We start from the raw sequence: 17,202 nt of genomic DNA on the forward strand, positions 1-17,202 counted from the left end.
GACTATAACAATAATGTATTTTCTGATTGATCTGGCCTTTTTTTGTACAGTTAATTGAAACTGTCTTCATTTTCGTGGTGTATGCATGTTAACAAGAGGGAGGAAAGGACATAAAGGTGAAAGGAAAACACTGGACAAATGTATCCTGTAAATAAAGGGCCTAAAGAAATCTTCAGCACAGGGCAGACACACATTGTTGACTTACCAACACACACAAAAAAGAGTAACAGAATCTGATTTTAAATCTTACGAGGGAGCTGCTCTCTGCTCACTACAGTCGTGAACTTTCTCTCTCTGTTTTTGCTGCCAGAGAGCCTGATGAAGTCATTCTCTCTTGCGGTGGGATTTGCAAACTAGATAGTTAAGTGATACTATGTGAAGTAGAGCAGGCTGGAAAACAACGTTTCCTATTCATGACAGCTTTTAAGGCCTTGAAAGTTGTTTTCATCCTGCAGTGGGATAGAAACAAAACCTCTTATGTTTTTATGGAACAGAATTGTGTCAAAAGTCAGGATTGGATTTAAAAAAAACCAACAACAACAAAAGCAGTGACCTGTGAACCCATCATGGATATGAGATGCCTCGTTGAAAACTTAAGTCAAAAGCAGATAAGTCCCCTGAATTGCACTGGGAGAGAACACCCTTTTAAAAACATTTCATTTTTAAGAGTACTGAAATTCACTTGAGGATTGTGTGTGTCTGGGGGGGAGGTGCAGTAGCCCCTAGAGGAATCCCTGGTGCAGGGCACAGCATATGCTTAGTATATGTGGTTCTACTGTGCCTCTCTTCATACCTCCCAACATAGGCAAACTGGAACCAGGCATATCAGTGACTGGACCTGATTCACATTATAAAGAATCTGCCACAAGTTAGAACAGCCTCTGAAACAGTTGTAACGTAAACCATGGCTACACTGGTGCCTGGAAGAGTCCCTTAAAGCTATTTTTTTCCCAATCAGTTATAATATTGGTATTCCTGTGATACAATTCACAGAGCTCTGTATTCTTCATTTTGGCTCTTTTTAAATAGAAGTGTCAGTGAGACTGTTTGTGGATTAGTATTGATTACCACGAGCAAAGCTATCAAAATTCTGTCTAATGTTAATATACCACTAATACATCCTGAGAAGTTGTAGCCAAGATGATCTAAGAGAAGAGATTTATGAGAAGGTGCACAAATTTACAGACAGTGGACAGTGTGGCTGTGTCTACATTGGCGCGATCTTGTGCCAAAGCAGCTGCTTTTGTGCAAAAACATGCTGCATGTCTACACTGGCGGGGAGTTCCTGCGCAAGAACACTGACATTCTAATGTGTGAAATCAGGGCTTCTTGCGCAAGAACTATGATGCTCCCGCTCAGGAATAAGCCCTCTTGCGCAACTGTTCTTGCGCAAGAGGCCAGTGTAGACAGGCAACATGAATTTCTTGTGCAAGAAAGCCTGATGGCTAAAATGGCCATTGGAGCTTTCTTGCGCAAGAGAGCATCTACACTGGCACGGATGCTCTTGCGCAAAAGCACATCTCTTGTGCAAAGGCATATGCCAGTGTAGACGCTCTCTTGCGCAAATACTTTTAACCGAAAATTTTTTCCATTAAAAGTATTTGCGCAAATTCATGCCAGTCTAGACGCAGCCCTGCAGTATAGACATAGTCTCTGTGTGTGCCAAGAAGAAAGGATGGCTCCAAAGCAATGAGAAAAAGTGCCGAATTATCCTCAGAAGTGGTACTTACAATTTGGCATGGAAAACAATTGAAGAACATTTTTAAAAAAATGGAAAAAAGTTTTAATATGTCAGGATGTAGATGGAAAAAGTCTGGTTGTTATAGCAGTATAAATAATGTCAGCAGTTAGCAAAGCAAACAGGACATTGTGCTAAATCACTGGAATAACATCAGACCAGAATGCCACTAAAATGTCTGATATAGTGAGCACAGTTTTAGATGCCTTATTATAAGCACTATAATAGAAACATTTCAAAAGTCCAGACAAGAATAACTAGTGATAAAGAGATAATAGCAAAGTGAAGAGCATTGTTATCCACAAGGGAATCAGAAAGGAGACCTATGAGAGAGGTACATGTACCAGTAATTTAGAGCAGAATAGAGAGAGCCACAGGCCAAACCAAGGTACCTCTTTTGTGAGATTAAGCACCTTTTGTAAAAAGGATTTACCAACACTAATCCCATTTCTGCCTGTATAAGTGTGCGTTTGACTAGGTTCAGTAGGACAAAATGTTGGACTGAAATGGAATGAAATTTTCCCCTTTTTTTGTTTCTGTGCTAAAACAGTTTACATCTGTGTCCAAAGTGCTGGTGATTGGTGGCAGTATGCAGCAATCTCTAGCAGAAACAGGGTTCTGTGCAGTATGGATTGAAATGTGGTTACAGCATTATGTAAAGTTCTGCTACCAACTTCAGACTTGATGTGTTCATCTCTTCACACTAACACAGGTGTTTCACTTTCTCACTTTGATACAACCACATCTTTTTGGAATGGAGGTAACACTGGGAGTTTTAAAGGAAGTGCTTTCACAGGATTTTTCAGGGTTCTAGCTTGTAGCTTAAATTATTTTGAAATGTTTTTGAAGGTGTGTGCTGGTTCCTTTCTGAAACTGCTTTGCAGTTGCTGTCAAAAATGTATGAAAGCGCCAGCTTTTCAGATTTGAGCTGTTGCTTTTTTGTTTTTGTTTTGTTTCCTATTGCCCTTACTCAAGCATTATATTCCAGTGTAGGCATGGTTGTGTTCCATTCTTGGTAGGTTATCATTTCTGTTCTATTTGGGCAAAGGAACACAGAGATGAATATTTTCCATTCTATTTCTTTCTTTCCTAATGAAGGTATTACCAGATTAGAGGTTTTAGAGCCAAATCACTTAGCGTTCATGAAAGAAGTTTAAGAGCATTTTGCTATGTAATCTACAGAAAAGGAAATCTATCAGAGAAACAAATATGTGCTTTCTGAAAACTCTGTCTATGCATATACCGTATTTTCCGGCGTATAGGGCGACTGGGTGTATAAGACGACCCCCTATCTTTTTAATTAAAAGATAGGGTTTCATCTTATACCCCAGCGCCCCTCCGCCTCCTTTGCTCCCAGTGTCCCTGGTCTGCTGGAGATGGTCCCCAGCAGACCAGAGGCACCGGGAGCAAAGCCGCCAGGAGCGCCTGGGCTGCCCCCCCCCTCCCGCCGGAGCCCCTCCGCGGCTTTGAAAGCCTCGGGGGAAGCCGGCGGCGGGGCATCCCAGGCGCGCATGGGCTGCCCCCCCGCCGGAGCCCCTCCGCGGCTTTGAAAGCCTCGGGGGAAGCCGGCGGGGGGGCATCCGGCGTACAAGACGACCCCCGATTTTTGGGGGATGTTTTTTAACATCAGAGGTCGTCTTGTACGCCGGAATATACGGTAGTTTTGTCAGTAGTAGTAAAATGTTTTCAGTCTTCTGGTAACTTTACAATTTGCAGCTGCCTGACTCCACTGAATGCATGCTACCATAGAAATAACATTCTACTCTGAGGATGGTGACTTTTAGAAAATGCGGAGCACATGCCTTCTGAAAACTGCGCCCTATTAAGATGTCTCCATTCAGAAACCAAAAATCACTATAATTTTTTAAAAATTAGGCTCTGTTGGTGGCCTCTTTCCCAGTTTCCCACCGGGACTATTGTCCTAGAGCTGAGCTAGCCCATCATAAGTACTTATGTGCTCCCTATTGCGATAGTATGTGAATTCTTTAAAATCTTTAACGTGTTTACCCTCACAACGCTCCTATGAATAGGGCCCTACAAAATTCGTGGTCCATTTTGGTGAATTTCATGGTTGTGGTAATTTAAAAATAGTGAGTTTTACACTTTCAGATATTTACATTTGAAGTTTCACAGAGTTGTAACCCTGGGGGTCCCAACCTAAAATGGAGTTGTGGGAGGTTGTAAAGCCATTGTAATATAGCCTTTGGATTGCCACCCTCTGCACTGCTTTCAGAGCTGGGCTCTGAAGGCAGCAGCCATGGAGCTTCCTGCAGCTGGGGAGGTATCCGGAGATGGGGCTTCCCCCCCACCCCGCCTTAGAGTAGCCATGCAGGTGAAAAGGAAGTCCTGTCCCTCACCAGATCCACTGGAACTTGCAGCTGAGCCCAGTACACAGTAGAAGCCCTTGTCTGGGGCACCCCCAGCTCAGTTTCTCTCCCTTTCCTACTATATCTAGATTTCATGGGGGAAGAGCTGATTTTTGCAGTCCAGGATGTGTTTTTCACAGCCTTGGATTTGGTAACACCCTACTTGTGAGAGATGGAAGTGCTAGAATTCTCATTTTACAGATGGAAAATGGAGTCAGAGGCTATTTGACCTGCCCAAGGTCACATAGGAAGTCAAAGAAGGGACTTGAACCCTCTTCTCCCATGTCCTAATTAACATCCTAACTATTGGACACAGCCTTCATTCTCTCCTTTTCAATATACAGTAGACTTCCGATAATCCAGCACCCTTGGGACTCAGGGGGTGCCGGATTATCGGATATGCCGGAGTATCGGGAGGTACTCCAGTGGGGTGCTGTGACAGATCTGCTGGAACCGCACTGCGTGGGGGGGGTCGTCGGGGAACAGCGCAGGGAGGGGCGAACCTTCCGCAGTGTTGCGGGGAGGCAGTGGAAGCCCCATGCAGCCAGCTTGCAACTGGGGAAACTTGTAAGCTGCGGCGGCGGAGAGGGGGTGAGAGGCAGGCAGCTGTTTAAGGCGGGCGGGGGTGGAGGGGTTGGCGGGGAACGCTGCCTGCCTCTCGCCCCCTCACCACCACTGCTTACAAGTTTCCCCACTTGCAAGCCGGCTGTGCGGGGCTTCCACCGCCTCCCCGCAACATGGCGGAGGGTTCTCCCCCTCTCCGTGCCGTTCCCTGCCGACCGACTCACCACCTCCCCTCCGCTCCCCTCCCCTCCCCTCCTCCAGCCGGCCTGCCTTCCTTCCTTAAACAGCTGCCTGCCTCTCGCCCCCTCTGGGCAGCTCCAATTGTCTGGCTGGCCGGAGCACTTCCGGGTTCCACTTGGTGCTGGACTATCACGAGTGCCGGACCACTGGATGCCAGACAGTTGGAGTTTTACTGTACATGGTATTGGAGATTCCCATTCTTAGAGATTTGGACACAACAGTCTCAAAATAAGTGCTAGTTAATTCCAAAGGAGCGTGTGTGATGCTAAAGTGAAAATAGGAAGAAAATAATATGCTCATTAATAAAGGAAAAACCAATGAAAGTGGAATTATATGTTGCTTTTTATTTTTCCACATTACTTAAAACAAGAAGTTTAATAGCATTGTATTTTTTACAACAAAATATTTTCATGTATTCGTTTCCTGTCCGTTATTGAAAACTTCATACAAGTCACTAAGGCCCAGATTAAAGTATTTAGGGACCTAACTCCTATTGATTTCAGTGAAAACAGCTGATTTCTGTGGGTGAGTTAGGCACTCAAATACCTTTGAGGATTTTGGCCTAAATGTCAGCACCTAAATGTTCATAATACTGTTGTTTCTAACTCAGTTTCCTTTGAACCCTTGGTTAGTGATTTAACATTCTTTGTTTTTGTCAGTGCAAATCCAACAAATGATTTTTAAAGAGAAAAAGTAATAAAATAAAACAAAACATTTACAGTCCAATGGAAGCAAGGCTATAATTGTAATACAAAATGTACAGAGTTATTAGTTTATCCACTTTTAAGATAATACAAAAACTTTATTCTTTTTATAATTAATTCGTCTTTGCATATGGTGGTGCTTTATGCAACAGAGTATCAGAAATTGAGATGTATTAACAAAACTAGATAACCATGTTTCACTGTTTGATCCATATTTGATTTTTTTAAATGTGTAATTATTATTTTCCAAATGATGAATAGACCTGACTTTAGTTTCACCTGAATACATTTTTGTAAACTTTTTAAAAATATGGACAATTCTAACCAGTCACCATTTGAACCAGAAATTCATGCTTTGATGTAAATTACCAAAGAAAAATATATAAAAATGCTAGTAACTACATTTTCCCCAAAACATATTTTAATGTAAGTAAATCCTTGACACTGATATTTTATGCAAAGATATACTTTTACCATAATTGTTGTATTTCTCATTCTAGTATTAGGAGAAGTGTATGAAATTAAATTATTTTATTGCAGTGTTTATAACATTGTAGTTTTTTCCCCCCTCCATTCTTTAAAAAAACAACCCCCAAAACACAACACAGTCTGCAGGGCTAAATCCTCAAGTGGTGTAAATCAGGATGGCTTCATTGACTTGAGTGAAGCTATGCTGATGTACAGCAGAAAAGGGTCTGCACAACAGCGTTTAGCCACACGATTTCCAAAGCACTTTGACCGAGCATGTTAGGATAACTGTTTTTAAGTCAGCCAGCATATCTATTACTCTATGCTGGTAACAGGAATTTGATTTTTGATATTATTTATCAAAAGCAGTAACAACATGGCGTCTTAAAATAAAAATGTTCGATCAGATATTTAATAATCTAACACTCATAAGTAGATCAGTGTCAAGTGAAAACTGTCTTAGGGTTTACAATAAATTAAAATATTCTTTGGATTTCAAATTAATACAGTCTGTAGGGGAAAACGGTTTTCGACATGTGGGCTTGGAGAGTGCATTTTAAAGTACTGTAATTGTAAAATCTGAAATGTATTAAATAAATTACACAGTGACTTATGTAAAATTATAAATTGGTAAGTAATCACCCTGGATCCTAGCCATTGGCGTACTGGCAGATCATATGTAGTGCATTGCAGGTATTCATTCATTGTGGAAGCAACTTAACATATGCTGCACATAACTTCACACTGGCACTTGTTAATAGACTGATGGTAAATCAGTCCACAGAACTCCTTGGAAAACATGAAAAAAATGAAGCTGTAGTACAATAAAACAATAAAGTGCTTTAAATGAGAATCTGTGGTTTACTGCATTGTTTCTTAGTTAACGGTAGATACTAAAACCAACAAAATGAAAATTGATCATTCCCTAGGATAAGTAAAACTGAACCCGTTACTTACTGCTAGCCAGTACTTCCATGCGAGTTCAGAAAAAATTGATTTCAAATTCTTTTCTTGTCTTGATGTTAAAATGCAATTCTCTGGGATTAAGGGAGTGGTTTATAGTGCAGGTTGAATTTGCACAGACAGAGGCCCAAATTTGGACTTAAAAGGAAGGAAGCAAAAAGACAGCAATCTGGAAACAGTTCCTATCCAGTGTGTATAACCAAGTGGTTTGAAATACACTACTCTTTAGCTTGAAACAGAATGGGAATGTAAAGAAATCTGAGAGATTTTTCCAAGTCCTTTTGATTGATTACTGCTATAATATGGTTGCTTCTTCCATGGCTTTAATCCACCTGAAAAAAAAGTAGAGGAGACAGATTTTATTTCATGGATCAAGCCAGTACATATATTAAAAATCACAGGGCTCAGAAGGCTATACTGCATACAATAGCCTTGTCTAAAGAGGAAGTTTGGACTGGGGATTAGAACAGGGTCCTGAAAGCTAAAACTCCTAGATTCCATTGTCAGCTTTGCCACTGACCTACTTGGTCAGTGTAATCTTGGGAAAATTACATGAGAGAGAGAGAGGTCATAGAAGTAGGAGGGAGAGGGAAAACAAATTTCCATAACCATACGCTCTCCTGCGTGCTGTGATGTAGCAGGGCCAGAAGGCAGTAGGAGAGTGATAAGTGGGAAGTATATAAACCTAGGGTAGATCAGAGTTTTATGCCCTGTGGGCTCAGGAGATTACTACAGGTTAATTAAAACACCTAGAGCCAATTAAGCTCCTGCTAGGGGTCTAATAAAAACACCCTGAGACAGGAAACTGTGCTTGAGCAGGGGCATTCCCCAGACACAGAGTACTGAGAGAAACCTTGTCCAAGGGGAAAGGTGCTAGCCCAAGGGAAAGAATCCTGGCTCCAAATGCTTAGCCACTATCCATAGGACCCCTGGCCTGGGAGCTATGGTAGAAGGTGGGCCTGAGTCCCTTCCCCGCTTCCTTTCCCCACATAGGCATTAGTGGAGGCATCAACACCACAAAATCCCTTCATCCCTAGAGGTTTTTAAGTCCTGGCTTGACAAAGCCGTGGCTGGAATGATTTAGTTAGGGTTGGTCCTGCTTTGGACAGGGGGCTGGACTTGATGACCTCCTGAAATCTCTTCCAGCCCTAGGGTTCTATGATTCTAAATAGGGGCAAGAGGCAGTGCCCTGACCCATCACATGAAAGAAAAGCACAGGAGCCACCATAATAGCATTGGCCATTTGCCACATGCATATTTTAAAGCATCATTTTATCATTACTTTCATGATTTTATCATGCAGTACTAGTAACAAACATCTAAAGTATAGAAAATGTTCATTTAAAAATTAAATTGTCAAACAGTGGATTTTATGGCTTAGTTGCACCTATACAAAGAAGCAAAAATTCCCATCTTGTCAAGATGGAGTAATTTCTACCTGATGTTTAATACCATCCAGACAATTGTATTATAATTGACTAACTAGCATTTCCATAGTTTCTCTTTTTCTGTAGCAGTTGCATTCAAAATGAAAGGAAATGGGAAGATATATGTTAGAGGAGTCAATAGTGCTGCTTACGCTTTCTAGTCATTCAAGAGTTAGTATGTAATTGCAATTCCACGTGCAGTACCTCTGTGCTGAATTGTTATCCTCCGCACGGAAGCTATAAAACAAGGTTTGCTTGTGGTAAAGATGGAAAACTGCATCCATACTTCCTTCCTCCTTTTCTGGGGTAACTGTGAAACCCAGCAAAGGCAGACTCTCTGTGGCGACTTTATCCTAAAATCAATGTGGGGGAGGGGACACACTTTAGAAGGAGCACTTCCAAATGGGCTGCAGTTTGTGGGGCAAAGGCTGTCTGTCCAATAGCTATAGTGTCTGACTCCCTCTTCTTGATAGGGCTTCAACAAGTTTCTGAAATTATAGTATAAAAATGAATAATCTGGTGCTGAGATGAAAATCCTGGAGAAGTATGCTGTCTAGTGAGTAGGTGCAGCCTTGCTAGCAGCAGTTCAAATGTTCCTTTTGTGTTGCTCTGCCAAGATCCTTAACTCAACCACCACTGGGATGGAATTCTCCGTATCCATTCAGCCCTGTTTAGACTACTGATGAGATTCCAATACAGGACTAGTCGTGAATGTGTTTTGTGAGGCTCATATGTAATTCACCAATCTACAGGCCACTGAGAAGATCTGATGGGAACAGTATCTGGTTACTGTTATCTTTTGGCTAGGTTTGTACTAAGGGTATAGAGATGAAAGATCCTGTATTTTATTATCTAAGCCATAATTACTGAGTGCCACCTATGTTTGGTAGCAAATGACCCCCACACAACCACAGGAGTTTTTTTTTAACAGCTTCATCTTCACTATATCACACAGCATGCTCACTTCTAATGACACCTCTTTACAATTTATGAGCTGGTAATGCGATTCACTGTTAATTTATTCCCAATAATTTCACTTGGCAGAGAATTCACTGTACGAATGGAATAAAAACAAAAAAGTAAAACAATAAGCCTTAATTGAATTGCAGTTAAACTGTTACTGGTGGCAGCAATTTTGGTCCTTATACCTCTATTAAAGTAATGTTGGGGTTTTGTTTTTGGTCTGTTCAGCTTCCGAAGGGTAGCCAACTTAATCTGTAGCTGGAAAAATTTAAACAACGCTCATGATACCATCTACATGTTTTGTTAGTCTCTAAGGTGCTGCAAAACTATTGATTGTTAAAAAATTTAAGTTTGTCTCTTTAGTTATTGCTGTTTAAGATATAGGCAAGGCTTGGAGCATATAATGCAGTTAGGTAGCCACTGTTTTTCATATCTCATAAAGGGTTATCACTAACACTGGTGCAACCCTTTAAGATTAGTGGAATTCTCCACCCTGTGAAGGGCATGCCTTACTGTACAGGGCCCGATTTTCTGATATGCTAAGCATAGACAGTTCCCACTGAAGTCAGTAGGAGCTACAGGTTGCCTGCACGTCTGAAAAATCAGGCTCAAGATATTTTAATCTAACTATAGAGGAAATCTAGGCTAACAGATAAAACAGAGGCCTGGGTGTCAACATTTCCTTAGTACTAGTCCTTGATCTGCCCTGACTTGTTTTGTGACTGTGGTCAAATCATGCAACCTCTTCATGCCTCAGCATCATCTATTTAGAGGTGATGATACTACTTTCCCTACCTCTCAGATATAATGAGATGTTTAAATAGTTAATGTTTGCAAAGTGTTTTGAAGATTTAAGATGCCAAGTATTATTACAATTGCTTGTAGTCTGAGCTTTGTGTCTTTAATTCAGCAAGAGGCTCTGTTTCAGGGTTTCCAGTTATGAAGCCAATCAGTCAGATCTTCTTTATCTACAAATCACGTGCAGCTGATGGCCACCCTTCCTTTTCACAGGGAAGAAGGGCCTGCAGAGGCTGCTCAGGTCACATGGAGCATGGTATGCTTTCCCTCTATTCTTCACCAGCTACCCCTCCATACTGAAGATTGTAGCTGTAGTCTGTCCCATGGGCACATCCAGTCTATCACTAGCTCCTGAAAAGTTGCCATTTTGATCTTTGATTGGATAAAGTCAGGGACTTCCTTTTTTTAGAAAGCTCTCTTATTTATGTAACAATTATCAGTTCTCAGTCACTATCTCAAAACATACAGGGATTGCACCCAAGAAAAGTCAGAGGATTTTAAGTATTTGTATTTTGATTTGCAATAGCTTGCTAGCAGATTAAACCAGGTCTCTTGTAGCTCAGCATTTACAATCAACATGGTATGTAACAAATATACAGAGGAAAAGGAATTTGGAAAGAAGGGTCAGGTGAGGGCTGTGATTGGATTTCCAGCTTCCTGGGGTATCATAACATATGAAGGTGATTGTAATGCCACTGCATCATCAGACATATTTCCAAAAAGAATGATTGATTACACAAGAACTTGTAGGTACACCCCTCAAATTGCATTTGTCATATGTAAGAAGTGGGAAAACAAACATGAAAACAGGACTGGGAAGTTCTGTCACATCAGGACAGGCAATACCTCACTTGCTGTGTAGGTGTAGAGGACTTTGCCTTTGATAACAAACCAGAGCTTCTTCCAGTGCCTTTTGCCTCTTTTACACCTGCTGAGATAGCCACTGATAGAAGATCCTTCTCCCGAAGCTGCCACCTGCATAGAGGATAATCAAGGAATCTATGACATCAGATGCTTTTCCCCCTCCAAAGCAGCAAGCATACCATAAACAAGGCCCATTTTTTACAAAAGGTACCCAAAGACACCTGTTGCCTTAAGAATATAACCAAGGTGTGAAAACACTGACGTGGCATAAATCGGAGAAAAATGTAATCATGAAAATACTATTCTGCATAAAAGCACTACTAGAGAATTTATCTTAGGCCAAATCTGTTCTCACTGATACCAAAGAAGCCTAATCATTTAAGCCTCTAGATTTATACTTCTCCAATTGAGGAATTTAATTTATCCCCTTTTTCTTGTCTTTTTATATATTCAAAGAAGCATGATTAAAAAGGGGAAGGATGGTGTTGAGTAAAGCAGAAGGGTTCTGGGTTCTGTAAGCTTTACAATGGATTTGTGATGTGACCTTGAGTGAGCTATCTCTCTATAACACAGTTTCATCTGTGAATAAATACTCTCCTCAATATTTTTAAATAATTGCTTCCCTGGCAGGGTGAGGGGAGGAGAATTAAAGCTTAATTAATTAGTGTTTGTAAAGACCCTTGAGCTCCTTGGGTGAAAGGTGCTATATAATTGCAATACAGTATATATTAATTATAATATTAATAAACAATACTGATACCTGAATAAAGCAGAGAGTCAACTAGGGGAATGGACTTGAAAATCAGCCTTTGATGACAGACAGAATATAGGAATTAACTATATTTATAATATTCTACTGTAGCAGTTTGGAGCATGAGAAAGTCCACCAATCCTGTGAATGGCTTTCAGATCAAGGTTATTGTAGAAAGTTTCATTTTAATAAATGTGTGCTGCTGTCTTGTAAAAGGGCAATCTCTATTTTTCCAGAATAAATGGAGCTGAAATGTAACTTCTTGAACTTTGCTTAACCCTGGTAGTCATGTTGGTTTATGCAGTATCTTCCATGAATATTTTATCTACTCTGTTTGTACAGTTATCCCTGTTCCAGCTTAACACAAACAAAGTTAAGAGACCTATGTGCCCTCCCCCTTTTCATGGAGGATAACTACATGTACCGCAATTGGTCCAGATTCTGATCTCACTGAAATCAGTTACCTGAAATTGAATTGCCAGGATAGGGCCTTACATATTTAGGTAGGCAGACTGCATGGATAGTCGGAGGATATTAATGTAGTCAGTTTTTGAATGTGATGCTTAGTTCAAGAAGGGAAAGAAATGTTTTTGGATGAATCATGGTTCCACTATGGGAGTTTTGCCATTGCTTCAGTAGGGTCAGGATTTCATCCATTTATTTCAGGTAGGGCAGGGTGAGCTATAGACAACACAATTAAATAGCTGCATTCACCAATTGCTTTGAAAGGGCTAGCTTTACTGCCCCCGCCCACCAACTCTCACTAACTGGGTCTTCATTCAATTGAAATCCAAGGGGACACACTGGAAATAAGAATTGGAGTAAGGCCACAGAGTAACTGCTGGATGACAGTGATTTCTGATCATTGCCAAACTCCTATTGTCAAACTAGTGATCTCTCATGCTTCTCCGGAGCTACTTCTCTGAGTGTGTTATTCAACCTTTAAAAGCTTGCAGGATGGAAATACATTTTACAATTTAATTGAAATTATAGGGAAAACGAAGGTTAAATGTTAAGCTGACTTGGTCTTAATAGGAAAGAGAAACTATAGCAATAGCATCAGATTTTAGTGTGTTTTTGTATTTCATCCTGTTATACCGAGTAAAATGTAATCACATGATACAGAGGATCTAGACAGTGGGTTGATCCTGCAGCATATAGAACAAATGATAAACAATGAGACTGAAAGCTACTGTGTGCCAATGCACATTTTTCTAAATCTAGTTTCCTTGCCTTTTCTCAGGCAGCGTTGATCCTACCTCCATAAGAGCAGAAGGGATCTTCTTTTGTTTCTTGAAGGATGAATAGTGAATATTGTGGAAAACTGAGGAGAAGGCACTGCCTGAAAACCTGGATGAAGTTGGAGGGAAGCTCACACTTACTGGCCGTTCTACAATAGTAGGAGAAATGGCAGGCAAAAAAGACTGGATTAACTGGTGCAAACACTTAGGTTAACATTACAACAAGAAATACTAAATTCCCAGCTAATGCAAATAATAAGAAAATGCAATTCCTCACTATAGTTGCTTAATCTTCCTTTCGCTATTTTTGATCAAACTCCGCTTTTAAGTCTAGATAGCAGAATTGCTATTCAGTGAGCTTTATGGCATTCCACAGTGGAAACATCCCCTACAAGTACATCTGGGATACAGCTTGTATAGAAGATGAGAAGGAAAATAATTATGTTATGTTGCGTTCTGACATTTAATGACCTTTGAAAGCACTGACTGTGTGTGTCTGCTGTTTGTGCACTCTACCTGTTCTGATTTGTTCCTGGGCCACCTCCATGGCAAAGAAAATAGGTTCATTTTGGGGTTGTTCTTTCAAGCCTGAACTTTTCTCCATTGTGTTCTGAGTACAGAAGACAATTTATTCCCTCGTCAGGACATGCCCTGTCACCCTATTAACGAGGACAGTATTGTACCAGTCAGTGCCATCATCTGGGTTATAGCCTTTCTGAATCTCACGTGTCACTATACATCATCTGGAAAATCTGAAGGGAGCACAGCTTTGAATCAATACAGCCTGAGTTGTCACTTGGCTCAGACCACTAAGACAGTTGCATGTCTTCCTTCTCTAAACAATAACAGTACGGCTACATCTACGGCTACGAAAAGAGCCTCCAGACTGGCGCGATCCTCCGGAATAAAGTAGGAATAAGAGATCCTCCGGAAAAGGGCTTTATTCCGGAGGATCACGCCAGTCTGGACGCTCTTTTCTGGCTTTTCCCCAAGCCGGAAAAAAAGCGGCGGCCATGTTTATTTAAATCCCGCGGGGGATATTTAAATCCCCTGCGGATTTCCCTATTCCAAAGTTAGAAATTAGCATGCCTCTTCCGAAGAAGGGGCCAGTCTAGACGTAGCCTAGATGTCTGTCATGTTGTTAAAACGGATGTATGGATCTCTTTAACCAAGATAAACTAAATTGCACATGTGCCTAAGCTCATAACAAAATAGTTCTTGCCTATAAGTTGTCCATCACAATGACCATAGCCCTTCACTATGGGAAATGGTCCTTCCTTGTAGTGAGATAGATAGTGTTTGATAGTGTCTTTAATTTTAAGACACTGCTTTGCTTTAATACAAAGAAGAGCTGTTAGCTGTAAGCAGCATGGTAGCATTGAGTGCAATTGTTTATTATTTTAGTACACCAAGAAATCATAGGAAGAATTGGAGGTTCCAGCTCACTAAGGGTGCATTTGCACTGCAGCATTATTTTGAGATAACTAGCATTTTGAAATAACAATGCGAGTGTCTATACAGCCATTCCGTTATTTCAAAATAATTTCAAAATAACAGACAGCTTATTCTGAAATCTGTAAACCTCATTCTATGAGGAATAACATCTATTCTGAAAGTCCTATGTAGACGCTCCACTGCTGCTATTCTAAGTTATTCCTCAGTGCCTCCTGGGACTCTAAATCAAGATAGCACATCTACATTAAGGAAGCCTGCCTCGGACTAATTTTGAGGCTTTCCTGCAGTGTAGATGTGCTATTTTGAAATAAGCTATTTTGGAATAACTATTCTGGAATAGCTTATTTCGAAATAAGCGTGTAGTGTAGAATTACCCTAAAAGCTTCTCAGCCGCCATGCAGTCTACTATTTCCCCCAGACTATGCATTTGTATCACTGTTAATATAGCTCATAACTATGTCTGAAGGAGAAATTCCCTGAATGGGAATCTTCTCTCTTCATATGCAGGTAACATTTTCATTCAACTCATCAAGGAATAGTGAGGACTCACCCCTTTTTCTCAGTTCTGAGTAGCAGCTGTCACAGACTTTTGCTAGTCGGTCTTTGAGGTATGTCAGGGGATGCTTGTTTCTTGAACAATTTCGACATATAATCTACCCCAGAAAAAAAAATATATCTCATTCCCCCATCCCAATGTACATTACCAAACACATCCTCTGGACTGGTTAGCATGGGAGAAAGCTAAATGGGCCAAATTTGGCTCTTTGTTAAACCAGTATAAATAAGGATAATTTCCCTGATTTCATTGTAATTACTCTAGATTTCCAACAGTGTATTTAATTGTCACTTCATTGTTCTTTTTTAGGTCTAACCAAAAAATTCTCCTTTATCATGATGTCTACAAAAAACCTGACTGCTGGTATGGGTAGGCCACTGTCTATCATGCTGACGAACAAATACTCCCCTGCTGGTTTGTCTGTATCCATCTGTTATGTCTTGTCTTATACTTTGATTGTAAATTCTTTGGGAAAGAGTCTTTTTGTTCTGTTTTTACACAGTGCCTAGAACAGTGGGGGCCTAGTTCTTGATTGAGTGTCTTAGCTGCAACAATAATATAAAATTACTGATAATTGTACCGTATTCTTATGGTCATCTCTCTGAGCGTTATACATTCCCTTAAATCAAAATTCATGCTGGCCATGGCACCACTAAACGGGTTGATAATGCTTATTAAAGGTATTTTCAGAAGGGAATTGGCATGTCATTCTGCTGGCTAAGGCAGGGAAGGGTTTTGTTTGTGAAACTGAAATATCATTGAACTAGGATTAATCTTTTAGTGGGCAAGGAATTTAAAATTAAAATCCAGATTACAACTATCATAGTGGAACATTGATTAGGAACTAAAATGATTAGGGGTTTCAAACAGGTCCCATATGAGGAGAGATTAAAGAGACTTGGACTTTTCAGCTTGGAAAAGAGGAAACAAAGGGGGGATATGATAGAGGTATATAAAATCATGAGTGGTGTGGAGAAAGTGAATAAGAAAAAGTTATTTACTTGTTCCCATAATATAAGAACTAGGGGCCACCAAATGAAACTAATGGGCAGCAGGTTTAAAACAAATAAAAGGAAGTTCTTCTTCACACAGTGCATAGTCAATCTGTGGAACTCCTTGCCTGAGGAGGCTGTGAAGGCTAGGACTATAACAGGGTTTAAAAGAGAACTAGATAAATTCATGGAGGTTAAGTCCATAAATGGCTATTAGCCAGGATGGGTAAGGAATGGTATCCCTAGCCTCTGTTTGTCAGAGGGTGGAGATGGATGGCAGGAGAGAGATCGCTTGATCATTACCTGTTTGATTCACTCCCTCTGGGGCACCTGGTATTGACCACTGTCGGCAGACAGGGTACTGGGCTGGATGGACCTTTGATCTGACCCAGTACGGCCATTCTTATGTTCTTATATTCTTAACATTAACTAAAATTGAAAGGCAGCAAATTTAAAATTGATCAAAAGAAATGTTTTCTTTTCACATGAAACGTAAGTAGCCTGTGAAGTTCAATATCAGAAACCATCACTGAGGTGAAGAGCTGAACTGGATTCAAAACAGGACTGGAGGTATATATAAATGCTGAAGGTACCAAGAAGGGCTATGCGCAGCTTTACCTGCTGCTCACAAACAGGGAGGAATTAGTAGGGGAAGTAGATATGGGTGGAACCTGGGAAGCAGCGACCATAAGATGATCAATTTCAGGATCCTGATGAAAGGAAGAAAGGAAAAAAGCAAAATACATTCCCTGGGCTTAAGAAAAAGCAAACTCTGACTCCCTCAGTGAACTGATTCCCTGGGCAGGATCCCCTGGGATGCAAACATGAAGAGGAAAGGAGTCCAGGAGAGCTGGCAGTATTTTAAAGAAGCCTTATTGAAGGCACAGGAACAAATCATTGCAATGCACAGTAAGAAAAACAAATATGGTAGGCGACCAGCTTGGCTTGGCTTAGTGAAATTCTTGGCAAGCTTAAATACAAAAAGGAAACTTACAAGAAATGGAAACTTGGACAGATGACTAGAGAAGAGTATAGATATATTGCTCGAGCATACAGGGGGGTAATCAGGAAGGCCAAAGAGCAATTGGAATTGCAGCTAGGAAGAGATGTGA

At 40.6% G+C, this 17,202-nt stretch overlaps 1 protein-coding gene across 5 annotated transcripts in view; it reads right to left on the bottom strand.

Moving 5' to 3' along the window:
• Positions 1-4,946: 4,946 nt before the first annotated feature.
• Positions 4,947-17,202, bottom strand: part of FGD5 (FYVE, RhoGEF and PH domain containing 5) — a 189,523-nt gene continuing 177,267 nt past the window's right edge. Inside the window, exons 17-21 of one of the 5 annotated variants that reach the window (XM_025189555.2) lie at positions 15,093-15,195; positions 13,080-13,236; positions 11,078-11,206; positions 8,675-8,823; positions 4,947-7,375 (exon numbers count right to left, since the gene is read on the bottom strand). In XM_025189555.2, coding sequence (XP_025045340.2) covers positions 7,269-7,375; positions 8,675-8,823; positions 11,078-11,206; positions 13,080-13,236; positions 15,093-15,195 — 645 coding nt within the window. In that variant the 3' untranslated portion in view covers positions 4,947-7,268. The remainder of the gene's footprint in view (positions 7,376-8,674; positions 8,824-11,077; positions 11,207-13,079; positions 13,237-15,092; positions 15,196-17,202) is intronic. The other 4 variants (XM_025189554.2, XM_006132845.4, XM_025189558.2 and 1 more) reach the window with 4 other exon arrangements.

The sequence above is a fragment of the Pelodiscus sinensis genome, chromosome 11 (assembly GCF_049634645.1).
Source record: "Pelodiscus sinensis isolate JC-2024 chromosome 11, ASM4963464v1, whole genome shotgun sequence".
Taxonomy (NCBI): Eukaryota; Metazoa; Chordata; order Testudines; family Trionychidae; genus Pelodiscus; species Pelodiscus sinensis.